This window comes from Eubalaena glacialis, chromosome 12 (assembly GCF_028564815.1).
Source record: "Eubalaena glacialis isolate mEubGla1 chromosome 12, mEubGla1.1.hap2.+ XY, whole genome shotgun sequence".
NCBI lineage: Eukaryota > Metazoa > Chordata > Mammalia > Artiodactyla > Balaenidae > Eubalaena > Eubalaena glacialis.
Window position 1 is genome coordinate 15,452,524 of NC_083727.1, and position 16,118 is coordinate 15,468,641.

The following is a 16,118-nucleotide window of genomic DNA, read 5'->3' on the forward strand; positions in this document are numbered from 1 at the left end:
ATGGATATAAAAACAACATGCATATATATGCTGTCTACAAGAGACCCACTTCAGACCTAGGGACACATACAGACTGAAAGTGCGGGGATGGAAAAGATTTTCCATGTAAATGGAAATCAAACACTGGAGTAGCAATTCTCCTATCAGACAAAATAGACTATAAAATAAAGACTGTTACAACAGACAAAGAAGGACACTACATAATGATCACGGGATCAATCCAAGAAGAAGCTATAACAATTGTAAATAATAATGCACCCAACACAGGAGCACCTCAATACATAAGGCAAATACTAACAGCCATAAAAGGGGAAATCGACAGTAACACAATCATAGTAGGGGACTTTAACACCCCACTTTCACCAATGGACAGATCATCCAAAATGAAAATAAATAAGGAAACACAAGCTTTAAATGATACATTAAACAAGATGGACTTAATTGATATTTATAGGACATTCCATCCAAAAACAACAGAGTACACTTTCTTCTCAAGTGCTCATGGAACATTCTCCAGGATAAATCATATCTTGGGTCACAAATCAAGCCTTGGTAAATTCAAGAAAATTGAAAACGCATCAAGTATCCTTTCTGACCACAATGCTATGAGAGTAGATATCAATTACAGGAAAAGATCTGTAAAAAATAGAAACACATGGAGGCTAAACAGTACACTAGTAAATAACCAAGAGATCACTGAAGAAATCAAAGAGGAAATTAAAAAATACCTAGAAACAAATGACAATGAAAACACGATGACCCAAAACCTATGGGATGCAGCAAAAGCAGTTCTAAGAGGGAAGTTTATAGCAATACAATCCTACCTCAAGAAACAAGAAACATCTCAAATAAACAACCTAACCTTACACCTAAAGCAATTAGAGAAAGAAGAACAAAAAAACCCCAAAGTTAGCAGAAGGAAAGAAATCATAAAGATCAGATCAGAAATAAATGAAAAAGAAATGAAGGAAACAATAGCAAAGATCAATAAAACTAAAAGCTGGTTCTTTGAGAAGATAAACAAAGTTGATAAACCATTAGTCAGACTCATCAAGAAAAAAAGGGAGAAGACTCATATCAATAGAATTAGAAATGACAAAGGAGAAATAACAACTGACATTGCAGAAATACAAAGGACCATGAGACATTACTACAAGCAACTATATGCCAATAATGGACAACCTGGAAGAAATGGACAAATTCTTAGAAAAGCACAACCTTCCAAGACTGAACCAGGAAGAAATAGAAAATGTAAACAGACCAATCACAGGCACTGAAATTGAGACTGTGATTAAAAATCTTCCAACAAACAAAAGTCCAGGACCAGATGGCTTCACAGGTGAATTCTATCAAACATTTAGAGAAGAGCTAACACCTATCCTTCTCAAACTCTTCCAAAATATAGCAGAGGGAGGAACACTCCCAAACTCATTCTACGAGGCCACCATCACCCTGATACCAAAACCAGACAAAGATGTCACAAAGAAAGAAAACTACAGGCCAATATCACTGATGAACATAGATGCAAAAATCCTAAACAGAATACTAGCAAACAGAATCCAACAGCACATTAAAAGGATCATACACCATGATCAAGTGGGGTTTGTGCCAGGAATGCAAGGATTCTTCAATATATACAAATCAATCAGTGTGATAAACCATATTAACAAATTGAAGGAGAAAAACCTTATGATCATCTCAATAGATGCAGAAAAAGCTTTTGACAAAATTCAACACCCATTTATATAAAAACCCTCCAGAAAGCAGGCATAGAGGGAACTTACCTCAACATAATAAAGGCCATATATGACAAGCCCACAGCCAACATTGTTATCAATGGTGAAAAACTGAAAGCATTTCCTGTAAGATCAGGAACAAGACAAGGTTGTCCACTCCCACCATTATTATTCAACATAGTTTTGGAAGTTGTAGCCACATCAATTACAGAAGAAAAAGAAATAAAAGGAACCCAAATCAGAAAAGAAGAAGTAAAGCTGTCACTGTTTGCAGATGACATGATACTATACATAGAGAATCCTAAAGATGCTACCAGAAAACTACTAGAGCTAATCAATGAATTTGGTAAAGTAGCAGGATATAAAATTAATGCACAGAAATCTCTTGTATTCCTATACACTAATGATGAAATATCTGAAAGAGAAATTAAGGAAACACTTCCATTTACCATTTCAACAAAAAGAATAAAATACCTAGGAATAAACCTACCTAAGGAGACAAAAGACCTGTATGCAGAAAACGATAAGACACTGATGAAAGAAACTAAAGATGATACAAACAGATGGAGAGATATACCATATTCTTTTATTGGAAGAATCAACATTGTGAAAATGACTCTACTACTCAAAGCAATCTACAGATTCAGTGCAATCCCTATCCAAGTACCAATGGCATTTTTCACAGAACTAGAACAAAAAATTTCACAATTTGTATGGAAACACAAAAGACCCCAAATAGCCAAAGCAATCTTGAAAAAGAAAAACGGAGCTGGTGGAATCAGGCTCCCAGACTTCAGACAATACTACAAAGCTACAGCAATCAAGACAGGATGGTACTGGCACAAAAACAGAAATATAGATCAATGGAACAGGATAGAAAACCCAGAGATAAACCCACGCACATATGGTCACCTTATTTTTGATAAAGGAGGCCAGAATATACAATGGAGAAAAGACAGCCTCTTCAATAAGTGGTGCTGGGAAAACTGGACTGCTACATGTAAAAGAATGAAATTAGAACACTCCCTAACACCATACACAAAAATAAACTCCAAATGGATTAAAGACCTAAATGTAAGGCCAGACACTATAAAACTCTTAGAGGAAAACATAGGCGGAACACTCTATGACATAAATCACAGCAAGATCCTTTTTGACCCAGCTCCTAGAGAAATGGAAATAAAAACAAAAATAAACAAATGGAACCTAATGAAACTTCAAAGCTTTCGCACAGCAAAGCAAACCATAAACAAGACGAAAAGACAACCCTCAGAATGGGAGAAAATATTTGCAAATGAAGCAACTGACAAAGGATTAATCTCCAAAATTTACAAGCAGTTCATGCAGCTCAGTATCAAAAAAACAAACAACCCAATCCAAAAATGGGAAGAAGACTTAGACATTTCTCCAAAGAAGATATCAGATTGCCAACAAACACATGAAAGGATGTTCAACATCATTAATCATTAGAGAAATGCAAATCAAAACTACAGTGAGATATCACCTCACACCGGTCAGAATGGCCATCATCAAAAAATCTACAAACAATAAATGCTGGAGGGGGTGTGGTGAAAAGGGAACCCTCTTGCACTGTTGGTGGGAATGTAAATTGATACAACCACTATGGAGAACAGTATGGAGGTTCCTTAAAAAATGAAAAATAGAACTACCATATGACCCAGCAATTCCACTACTGGGCATATACCCTGAGAAAACCATAATTCAAAAAGAGTCATGTACCACAATGTTCATTGCAGCACTATTTACAATAGCCAAGACATGGAAGCAACCTAAGTGTCCATCGACAGATGAATGGATAAAGAAGATGTGGCACATATATACAATGGAATATTATTCAGCCATAAAAAGAAACGAAATTGAGTTATTTGTAGTGAGATGGATGGACCTAGAGTCTGTCATATAGAGTGAAGTAAGTCAGAAAGAGAAAAACAAATACCGTATGGTAACACGTATATATGGAATCTAAAAAAAAAAAAAAAAAAATGGTTCTCAAGAACCTAGGGGCAGGACAGGAATAAAGACGTAGATGTAGAGAATGGACATGAGGACACAGGGAGGGGGAAGGGTAAACTGGGACGAAGTGAGAGAGTGGCATGGACATATATACACTACCAAATGTAAAACAGATAGCTAGTGGGAAGCAGCCGCATAACACAGGGAGATCAGCCTGGTGCTTTGTGACCACCTAGAGGGTGGGATCGGGAGGGTGGGAAGGAGATGCAAGAGGGAGGAGATATGGGGATATATGTATATGTATAGGTGATTCACTTTGTTATAAAGCAGAAACTAACACACCATTGTAAAGCAATTATACTCCAATAAAGATGTTAAAAATAAAACAATTAGTAAAGCTTGTCCTACATCATTAAAAAATAATAATAATAAAGTCTGTTAAAAAAAAAAAAAAAAAAGGATAACCATGGTCCATTTGGTTGTTTCCCATCACACTTGACTGAGGCAAATAGTTCAAAGTCCCTGGTCGCTTGTAAATACCTTTGTTCAGCTCTGCAACTAATGTAAATAGAAGAAAAACTCACAGATAGTTAGATAGTTGCACAGGGCAGAAAATCGAAATCTTAGAAGAATCAAAAGAAGTTATTTTTACACTGACCAAAATGGTTTGTAACATTAAAAAATAAACAAAAATAAAATAAAATCAGGTATTTGGCACTCTAGAGAAAAAAATCGTGATGTGAGTATTTTCCTTTAATGTGAAATTCAGTCTATTCACACTTTGAATTTGGGCTTCTTTTTTAACTGCTGGGTCCAAGCGATTCAGAGAAATTCTAAAAACTTCTGCGTGGAAATCAGTAAAGGGCGGATGGAGACCCATTCTGCCTACACTTTCAATGCCCTGAAGCTGCACTCCGAGTCAAGTTCTCAAACAAATTCCTTTTCATTAGTGTAACTAGGAAAATATGTAAAACTCCGGAGACCCTAAGATTCTTTTGGCGTATTTCCCTGAACAATTCCCAATACTTTTCATTTTGTCAGGCAGAGCAAATAAAGTGATGTGTAGGTGTAAATACCATGTGAAGTGTAGCTGATGAAATACAGATGACTCTGACGGAATAAGAAATTCTGAAGTTTGAAGAGTAGCTTTTTAAAATGAATTAATCTGTTTTGCATTTGGGTTATTAATAGTAGAAGGTGTTTTTTAATCCCATGGTTTTATACTTTAATCCCACTGTTGATATATTCAAATCACATTTATACATGAATTCAAATGTGCAATAATATTTTGTTATTTAGGTTTACTGAAAAATTACTTGGGCATTTGAATTCTTCTAAAGCATGAGAGAAGACTTATGTTATAGTATTCAGGGATAAAAGCAGGACACAAAATGGTATTTATGGCATGATCTCAATGTGTAAAAAGGATAGATGCAGAGATACAATCCTGGAAGGAAATATAAAAATTTTGAATACTTCTGAGTAATGAGAGATTTCGTTTTCTCCTTCTTTTTACTTTTCTTTATGCTAAATTTTTATTCAATGGGTCAATATTATTTTCAGATTAAAAAAAAAACCTTTCAGAAAAAAGGAAAAAATTCTTCATTTAATGGACGGGTAATTTATATTTCTTTTTTTTTCCTAACATCTTTATTGGAGTATAATTGCTTTACAATGTTGTGTTAGTTGCTGCTGTACAACAAAGTGAATCAGCTATATGTATACATATATCCCCATATCCCCTCCCTCTTGGTCTCCCTCCCACCCTCCCTATCCCACCCCTCTAGGTGGTCACAAAGCACCGAGCTGATCTCCCTGTGCTGTGCGGTTGCTTCCCACTAGCCATCTATTTTTTTATTATTATTTAAAAAAAATTTTATTGGAGTATAGTTGATTTACAATGTTGTGTTAGTTTCTGCTGTACAGCAAAGTGAATCAGTTATACATATACATATATCCACTCATTTTTAAGATTCTTTTCCCATAAAGGTCATTACAGAGTATTGAGAAGAGCTCCCTGTGCTATACAGTAGGTCCTCATCACTTATGTATTTTTTATATAGTACTGTCTATGTGTCAATCCCAATCTCCCAATTTATCCCTCCCACCCGCTTTCCCTCCTGGTAACCACAAGTTTGTTTTCTACATCTGTGACTCTATTTCTGTTTTGCAAGTAAGTTCATCTGTACCATTTTTTTTTTAGATGTCACATATAAGCGATATCATATGATTTTTGTCTTTCTCCATCTGACTTACTTCACTCACTATGACAATCTCTAGGTCCATCCATGTCGCCGTGAATGGCATTATTTCGTTCTTTTTTATGGCTGAGTAATATTCCGTTGTATATATGTACCACATCCGTTTTTTTTTTTTGAGTTCTGCTTTTTTTTTGAGTTGTTTTTTTTTTAACATCTTTATTGGAGTATAATTGCTTTACAATGGTGTGTTAGTTTCTGCTTTATAACAAAGTGAATCAGCTATACATATACATATATCCCCATATCTCCTCTCGATCCCACCCCTCTAGGTGGTCACAAAGCACCGAGCTGATCTCCCTGTGCTATGTTGCTGCTTCCCACTAGCTATCTATTTTACATTTGGTAGTGTATATATGTCCATGCCACTCTCTCACTTCGTCCCAGCTTCCCCTTCCCCCTCCCCGTGTCCTCAAGTCCATTCTCTACGTCTGAGTCTTTACTCCTGTCCTGCCCCTAGGTTCTTCAGAACCATTTTTTTTTTTTTTTTTAGATTCCACATATATGTGTTAGCATACAGTATTTGTTTTTCTCCTTCTGACTTACTTCACTCTGTATGACAGTCTCTAGGTCCATCCACCTCATTGCAAATAACTCAATTTCGTTTCTTTTTATGGCTGAGTAATATTCCATTGTATATACATGCTACATCTTCTTTATCCATTCATCTGTCGATGGACACTTAGGTTGCTTCCATGTCATGGCTATTGTAAATAGTGCTGCAGTAAACATTGTGGCACATGACTCTTTTTGAATTATGTGGACGGGTAATTTATATTTCTTAAGAAGTTGCAACCATGTGTATAAGGGCTTGATAATGTCACTTTTCCATAACTGACCTGACAAAAATTAAAGGTGATTTTATTTCAAATGAAGTTTTCATTTTAGATTATAAATGATTGTCTTGCTGTTTTAAAGTGATTTCAAACATCCAGCTATCAAAAGATTAGATAACAAAGGCAGTTTACACACTTAAAAAATATCTCTTGTTGTGTTGGTGAGGGGAGTTCATTCCTCTCTTATAGAATATACTGTTATATGTCTTTTCTAAAAACCTCCAAGCTCTGAGACAGATGCATATATACATCTCAAAATCCTACCCTCACAGCTTTTTCTTTTTCTTTTTTTTTTAAATTTATTTAATTAATTTATTTATTTTTGGCTGCATTGGGTCTTCGTTGCTGCACGCAGGCTTTCTCTAGTTGCAGCGAGCGGGGGCTACTCTTCGTTGCAGTGTGCGGGCTTCTCATTGCAGTGGCTTCTCTTGTTGTGGAGCATGGGCTCTAGGTGCACGGGCTTCAGTAGCTGTGGCACACGGGCTCAGTAGTTGTGGCTTGCGGGCTCAGAGCGCAGGCTCAGTAGTTGTGGCGCACGGGTTCAGTTGTTCCGCGGCATGGGGGATCTTCCCAGACCAGGGCTCGAACCCGTGTCCCTTGTGTTGGCAGGCAGATTCTTAACCACTGTGCCACCAGGGAAGCCCCAGCTTCTTTTTCAATGCAGGTGAAAGCAACACAATTTGACTTTTGTTCCTTCATAGGTCTTCGTTATGTAAGGGAATTTATACCACAATTTCAGAAAAAGAACTGTTGATGTCCTGGGGTTAAACCTGTACTTGAGAATTCAGGTTTAATTTTGGCTTCTATGTATAACATGGCAGCCTGGCTTCTTCCGCTCAGTTACACACATAAAGACCAGCAGAGACAGAGTGGAACGATGTTCTACTGGGTATGGACCAACACGTAGTGGCAATCCTAGGCGGCCAGACTGGCGGTCACTCTCTGGCATGTGGCTGGAGGCCAGGTTATGACTTCAGGTTAGGAATCTGATAACAATACCAACACAGGTTTTGTTTTAGAAGTATCAATTCTGTGTTCCCAGTGAAGGGCAGGGCCATGTCTAGATTTGCGCTTTTATTTCCAATACTGACAAGCCCAAAGCAGAGTAAATCACAGCCATTCCATGTGAAAAATGGCTGCATGATTCTTCCTTAGTAAACTGAGACCACATCCTCCTGAGTTTTCCTAATTCTTCCTACCTTAAACAGGGTGAGAAAACCAGCAAACCCACCTACCAAGAGCACCTAAATCCTGGAAGAAGGGAAGCAAATCTGTGGATAAGATGCTAAATTTGCTTCTGAAGTTCTTTATGTCTCAGAGTTAATTTACTCACTGTAAACAAACTTGCATGAAGCACACTTCCAGAAAAGCAACATCGACTGACTAGATGTTTGCTCCAAACTCTGGGACCCAGGAGTACCCACTGCCTGCCTTCAGCCAGCTCCTTTCACAGATCTGCCCCCAGAGGGTGCCTCAGGTGAGGCCAAATCTCCCCTCAAAGAGGTTTCCTACAGCTCAGTTATGGGGACATCAGGGCTGGGGTCCTAGGCTGGAGAGGATCCCATTAGGATTGGGAATCCAGCGGTAGTGAACCTGGAAGTCTGAGAGAGGTTTAAGCCACAGGCAACTGAGGTGCTGCAGCAAGGTATGAATTCCTTAAAAACACAGCCACCGAATGACTCTAGCTGTCCATCCCTCTTAGAAAACAGTAACAGAAGGAGATGGAGAAGGAGGAGCTGGGGGATGGGATGGGGGGTGAGGTGGGGGGGTAGAGGGAGGCTAAAGGAAAAAGGGGAAGAGATATGAAGAAATTATTATACCATTAAAGAGGTGATATTATGGATGCTATCTTGCTTTATTTGTAGTTTTATCTTTATTTGTAGGTATGAAAAACTGAATTCATCTCTAGGGATTTTTCCTAAGCAGATCACTGGATAAATGCACAGATATGCATGCCCATGGTTGTTAATTTCAGCACTGTTTGTCATGGCCAAAGATGGGGAACAATTTGAGAGCCCATCAATAGAGAATTGGTTAAATAAATTGTGGGACATCTCTATGTTATCTTCAAACCTTTTTTCTGCCTTAATACACTTGAAGAAGAATTAGAAACATGCTTTACTATCAGTGGCTGAGCCACAGCTATGTTTCTTGGCGCCGGGAAGATGTGTAGAATGGGACCCACCCTCATCCCAGGCATTTTTACCACTCCCCCCAAGCCCAATCCCCCAGCACACTGAAGAATCTGGGATGTGAGCAGTAGCATGTTAGGTAGTCATGCAAAATGATAACATAGTCTATCCTGACTCACATGGAGCTAGGTATACAACATATTGTTAATAATCAAGTTGCTTACAGAATAGCATGTGTACAATGATCTCATTTATGACAGACTGCATCTGTGTCAAGATGGTCTCAAATGTGAACAGCCGTTTATACTTTCTTGTTTTTACTTTCTGTATTTTTCAAATAATTTTACAAGTATGCGTGACTTTTATAACCAGAAAAAGAAATAAAGCACTTACATGAATAATTAGATATATAAAAACCAAGTTAACTATGAGTCAAGTCCAGTTACAAAAATGTCTCTGCCTGTTAACAAATAGGGTTTTGTGCCCCAAGCCTTGGCCTATATATCATTAGTAAGTCAATGTAATGGCATTTCAAGACGACAAAGGAATTTATATGGTCTCCTGATGTTCCGTTGGGTCACATTAAATAAATATTTGAAATCCCTTGTTTTCTATTGTTTTTCAGCTGGTGAATGTATTTCTTTTTTTAAAAAAGAGGCAAAATAAAGCAAATGCTCCTTTTCACAAAAACTGTGCATTTGCCTTTTGTAAAACGAGCAACACAAATGTAAGTGGCCCAATATTAATTCTGAAATGCAAGAAAGAGAAATGAGTTTTCGTAATGCAAATTCATAAATATTAAGGATACTAATCGAAAAGTCTAAGTCTCACACAATGATCTGTTCATTTTCCAATGTTATTTCTAAGTAGAAAAACAACCCATTCAGCTCAAAATATTTTACTTTCAATTCTTATTTTAATTTTTATCATGAAAAGCGAAATGAAAGATCCAAGGCAGAACCAGGGTGATCAAAACACAATATGAGAAACAAAAAGCAAAGTCCTGGATTAGGAACTCGTTACACTTTATATTCTGTGGAGGAGACTCATTTGTTTTACACTGAAAATAAAAACTTACCTCATGTCAGATGAAGGACTGCCAAGTGAAATGGACAAAATAATGTCAAGCTGGAGAAGAGGATGGATTTGAGGGGTGTGGTGACAGATATAAACAGGGAAGAGAGTTTTATAAATGTCTTCTTAGTAAAAGAGATTTTAAAAGTAGTCTTACCCAGCAACTAAGACGTATTTTCCATCTGCTTGATCCTTTAACCTTTCTAGCAGGGACAAACGTACTTTGGCTTTGCTTTTGCCATAGATTTCAATTTCATCTGCAAGCAACCCTATCTCCTTGGCAAGGATATCCACAGCTTTTGGAGTCTGTGCTCTTGAAATCTCGATATCACTGGGTGGGGAAACATAAGAGGCAAGAGAGTCTACTCAGCTTAGGTGGTCGCTGCTAGAGTAGAAAACAGCCGTACACCATGCCAACAATTAGATCAAATGGCTTTGTGGTCCTTTTTCCCAAGTAGGATTAAGTACAACTGCTAACAATTAAAGTGCATAAGAAAACGGTACATTGCTTTAGATAGAGAAGCAACTCTTAAAAACTATAGATTCTAGAATTCTTCCCAGGTGCCAGGATACACCTCTGCCACAGGAAAGGAGATGGATTATTACAATGTGTCCAAAGGCCACCCCTAAAGATAACTCCATGATAGAGCCCAATGTTTTTTATGGGTCATCGCTGAATTCTTTAACCAGGAATGGAGGGGTTATTGCATAATGCTTTATTACTGGGCTAGCCACATGTGTCTCTTGGCAATTCAAAAATGTGGAAATACTCTTTTGTTTTATCTGTGTCCATATTTTCCCTCTCAAGTCAAAAATCACATTTCAAAATATTTCATTAATTACATAACTGTCGGTAAATGGAGCTAGTGCCCGAGGCTCAACTTCAGACACAGGAAATCTTAGGAACTCCAGAGTGTCGCTGGGCAAACAACTGAACTATTCTATTTCACTGGTTAAGATCTGCATGCTGCTGTTCATCTTAACAGGAGTGCTATGCAAATCAAAAGACTTCTCAGAGAGAGTCTTTTGGGGCTCCTGAGCTCAGCCGCTTCTTTTACTGGGGGTCTGGCCCATCCATCTGTCTGTGACTTGGTCTTCAGGGCTGATGTCTGACAATGCAGCAGTTTCCTGATTCACCCTGGGGCCCCTATTTTGCGGCGCAGCGGTCTCTCCACTGGTAGGCAGCCCCCTGCTCTATTTTTTTCTGTTGCTACTGCGGACAATCTCTCAGTCCTCATGCTACCCTGTGTTCTCCCCCATGACCCCATGGAGCCTGACTTTGGTGCAAGAGGTAACAGTAAACCTACTTCCAATGCCCACTAGAGCGGGAGAGGGGGAAGGGTGCCTCTGCCCAGATGTGGGCGGAGCTCTGTACCTGCAGCTAGGTAACCCCTTCCCCAGGTCCACCTGCATTGTCCTTTCTGATTCTCCCCCCGCCAACTGCACCCCAGCCTTCACTGTCCGTGCTCCCACTTCATTTCGCCTTCCTGGCTACACCTTTTTTTCTGTTTCTCTCCTCCCACAATCTCCTAAATTGAAGAGCCTACTCTTGGAAAGCCTCCACAGTTTTCTCTTCACTAGCTGAAGAGTGATGGTGACATCATTTTGATTTTGAGTGATTTATAAACGACTCAGCCTGCCTTTCTTTCCCCAGTGGCTGTAGGAGTCAAATTTGGTTAAGCAATTTAGGGGCTTTTCCCCCCAAGGGGAATTTATTTGGATTTGTACACAATTTGGCCGAGTCCCTCTCAAGTTTTTTTTAGCTCTCTGTAAGTAGAATTTACTCATTGACCTTTAAAAATGAAGGTTCTCTAGAGAATGGACTTGAGGATATGGGGAGGGGGAGGGGTGAGATGTGACAGGGTGAGAGAGTGTCATGGACATATATACACTACCAAATGTAAAATAGATAGCTAGTGGGAAGCAGCCGCATAGCACAGGGAGATCAGCTCGGTGCTTTGTGACCACCTAGAGGGGTGGGATAGGGAGGGTGGGAGGGAGGGAGATGCAAGAGGGAAGAGATATGGGAACATACGTATATGTATAACTGCTTCACTTTGTTATAAAGCAGAAGCTAACACACCATTGTAAAGCAATTATACTTCAATAAAGATGCTTAAAAAAAAAAAAAAAAATGAAGGTTCTATAACAACATAAGTAGCCTCAAAAACTATTTTATGAAACAGATTGCACAACTACAGGGATGCTATTACAAAGAACATTTCTTGGAATTTATGTATTAATGAACACAGAAGATGACTAAGATGTTTAGTCTATTTGAAGTGTGAAAACATAGCTTGGAGGGTTTCACCAGCCTGGTGGGTATAATCGAACCTTAGTGTTGGGCTGTGGCCCAAGGAAACAGAGGTCAATTCTGAAAAGCAACTGGTTATCAAGTGAAAAATGAGTCAATTCCGGGTGGTGTTATCTCCTACGTTCTGTGTATTCCATGCTGGCAGATGGCATCACCTGGTTAAGCGCTGGACTTACGGGCGCCCTGTAGGAAGGGGATTGGGCCAATTCACAGGAGGAGGGGTGGCCATGGGGGATTCACTAGGAGGCTTGAAAATGCATTTGCCTGGCTCAGATAGCTTATCTAGCGAATTGTCCCAAAATCACATGCTGAGACTGTCCTGCAGTTTGTATTTCCAAATTTATACAGAGGGAATATGTAGCTTACACTTCATTAAATACCACGCTGAAGAAAATATCCATCTGGACCCTCCCAGAGTGTCCTGTCAGAGAGCAGATACCACCACGTTCTGAAGAAGGCAGAGCTCCGGTCCCACGTCTAATGGCCTTTGGTTTGGTTGCTCATTTACCCGCAGCGTAGAAACCTACGAGGCCCTGAAGACCAAGCTGACGTGTGTTTGGGCATTTCTAACACTGAAAAGCATATTCCAAATATTACATTACTGTATTCTGTCAAATCTAAGATACCATTATTTTAAGAAAAAACACTGCCATTGAATACAGGGTACATCATTGACAATAAGGTGCATCCTGATTTCAGAAATTTAAAAAATCTACATCTTAGAACTGATAGAATATGGTCAACATGTTCATTATCATTTAATTTTGGAGGAATTAAATGACAGAAAAAAATAGTGCAGCAGGACTTCCCTGGCGGTCCAGTGGTTAAGACTTCGCGCTCCCAATGCCAGGGGCATGGTTCGACCCCTGGTCGGGGAACTAAGGTCCCGCAGGCCGCACAGCGTGGCCCAAAAAAAAAAAGAAAGAAAAAATAGTGCAGCAATTTGATTAGAGAAAATTATCCACCATCAAAGCCATAACACCACAAGTTGTGCCCCCATCCAATGGGTAACTTTGGATATCTAAGGCACTTTGGTGAGCCGATGTCAGTATAAACAAATCACCTGAATACCTTGGTACGGGGGACAGAGGCTGAAGTTTCAAGCAGTGAAGTCTCCACCTCCTGTACCGCTGCTCACGGAACCACCTCCTTCTGCTACTAACCATGTTCTTCAATAGGGACAGGAAGGAAAGCATGTCAGAAAAGTAAAAGCTGACAGGTTACACATCTAAACTATGAAAATATTGAATACTGTTCAGGGATATTGTCATGAAAAGGAGTAAAAGTTGCACAGTAATCCAAGAGAACATCAGGACTAATTTTATTCACATATAGTTAAATGTGCAGATCTTTCTTAAAAAAGAAAATGTGAGATACAAGTACTATTAAAAAAGTTTGTATTCACTAAAGTCATCAAGTACATGGATTAAAATTGTAGCATCACCTCAGAGAAGAAAAATGAGGGAAATATGAGAATGCATGACTGGTTGGCTGGGATGCCCAGCTTCACCAAAAATTTGCACCATTGCAAGCATAATCCTTCTACAGTTGATATAATAGAACAAGCAAACCGAATTATCGGTGATACGTATATATATATACACATACACACACACATATATATAGAAATAATATTTGCCTTTAGTTGCAATGTAACACAGATGCCTTACAGAAATGCACTACGTCCCATTTTAAAGTAAAATTTTTAATTGTGTATTGCATGTATTAAGAAAGAAATGAACTAAAACCTGCTTCTGTTTAATTAGAGGCTCAGGTTTCTCTACTGCTACTTAATGCCTCTGCTGGCCGGCACCCTCACTGCAGGCTTCAGCACCAGCCTAGCACACAGCAGTGGGGAGCCGGAGATCTTGGTCTTTAGGTCACACAGATAGCGGTGGTTCGAAAAGATGTCCACAAACTCTTTAACACTCCTGTCTTCAAGAGGTGAGCCCAATTCCCTTTCCCTGGGTTGTGAACTAGATTGGTGGCTCAGTTCTAGCAAAGAAGAAAAGAGGAAGTGGTGGCATGTGACTTTGGAGACTGGGTCATAAAACCTACTGAAGTTTCCTCCTTGCTCTCTCCTTTGATCCCTCATTCTGGGGGAAGTCAGCTGCCACATCGTGAGCAGCCCCATGGAAAAATCCAGGTGATGAGGAACAAAGGCATCCTGCCCGTAGCCAAAGAGGATTTAAATACCACATGCCAACAGCCATGTGAGGGTGCCATCTTGACTCCTCTGGCCCCAGTCAAGCCCTTCAGATGACTACAGCCCCGCCATCTTGATTTCAACCACATGAGAGACTCCAAGCCAGAACCATCCAGCTACGCGGCTCCAAATATGTGACCCACAGAAACTGTGAGATAATAAATGTTTGTTGCTTTAAATTGCTAAATCTGGGGGGTAATTTATTACACACCAATAGATAACTAATAGAGGACCCTGATGTGGGTCCCTGCCCCATACTTGTCATGTGACCATTTTTCCAAGTCTCCATTTTCTCATCTATCAAATGGGAATAACACTATCTTACAGGATTGTTGTGAGAATTAAATGACATCATGTTTGTAAAGTGTTTGACACTGTGTCTGCTAAACAGAAAACACTTCTAAATGTTAGCAACTATTCATTGAAGCTCCAAACTCAAAAATTCTCAAATAGCTGTGTCAGACAAACCTGAATCCGCAGAGCGGCAGCAAGGAGACTCACATCTTCTGCGATGGGACCAGTACCATGGACACCGGGAGAACTGCATCCAAGCTTCCCTGGGAAAAAAAAAAGACTTTCAGCATATCGTTCCTTGTAAAATGCCAGGACGTCAATGACGTTCTCGTTTTCAACCAAGGAAGTTAGGATGTCATGGCACAGCTACAGATAGGTTACCAGGTAGGTCCTGGCACAGCCTTGGGGCTCTCAATTGGGCCTCATATTTAGAGTTTTGACTGGCTTAAAATCTTGCCTCTACCTCTTACTAGCAATTGTGACTCTGGGCCTGTTAATTAATGTTGTTCAACCTTGTAGAGTTTTGTGAGAACTGAATGTGATATGGTAATGTAAAGTGCTTGTCATATTGTATGCATGTTTAAACAATAAATTAAAAAATCAAAGCAATTTCATGTGTGAATACGAAGTATTGGGTTGGCCAAAAAGTTCGTTTGGGTTTTTCCATAACATCCTACGGAAAAACCCGAACGAACTTTTTGGCCAATGCTATATAAAAAGGAGGACTAAAACACCTATAGGACAAGCCCAGTTAAAGTGTTCTGTGAATGATCAGGCTTTCTTGGATAATTTTTTTAAATCCCTGTCATAAAAGTGACAGAGACAATTTTCCATCAAAACTGAGAAATTATATTTTAGGGCATTAATTTTGAGGATTACCTGGATTTCAAAAGAGCGAGGCATTTTATAAGAATTCTACTGTGGTTGGCACTTAGGAAGTTTATGAAAAGTAAACACACGTAAAATGCTTTAGTCTACATCCTCTCTTAGAGAAGAGAAACATTGCTAATAGTAACTTTTTTGAAGTAAGAAACTATTTTCTTCTTTTTCGGACCACTCTACTTTTTATTTATTTATTTATCTATTTATCTATTTATTTAATTTTTTTTACCATCTTTATTGGAGTATAATTGCTTTACAATGGTGTGTTAATTTCTGCTGTATAACATAGTGAATCAGCTACACATATACATACATCCCCATATCCCCTCCCTCTTGCGTCTCCCTCTGACCCTCCCTATCCCACCTCTCTAGGTGGACACAAAGCACCGAGCTGATCTCCCTGTGCTATGTG

The 16,118-nt window shown here is 39.1% G+C and overlaps 1 protein-coding gene across 12 annotated transcripts in view; it reads right to left on the reverse strand.

Annotated features, from left to right (window-relative positions):
• Positions 1–16,118, reverse strand: part of MTHFD1L (methylenetetrahydrofolate dehydrogenase (NADP+ dependent) 1 like) — a 290,546-nt gene that overhangs the window by 239,354 nt on the left and 35,074 nt on the right. For 10 of the 12 annotated variants that reach the window (XR_009702806.1, XR_009702808.1, XR_009702807.1 and 7 more), the window contains 3 exons: positions 14,999–15,087; positions 13,396–13,493; positions 10,168–10,341 (listed from right to left, as the gene is read on the reverse strand). Coding sequence is in view for 8 of the 12 variants with exons in the window: in XM_061206826.1 (XP_061062809.1) it covers positions 10,168–10,341; positions 13,396–13,493; positions 14,999–15,087 (361 nt within the window). In the remaining 4 variants the exon portion in view is untranslated. Of the gene's footprint in view, positions 1–10,167; positions 10,342–12,809; positions 12,897–13,395; positions 13,494–14,998; positions 15,088–16,118 lie in introns of those variants that run through there. The other 2 variants (XM_061206831.1, XM_061206832.1) reach the window with 2 other exon arrangements.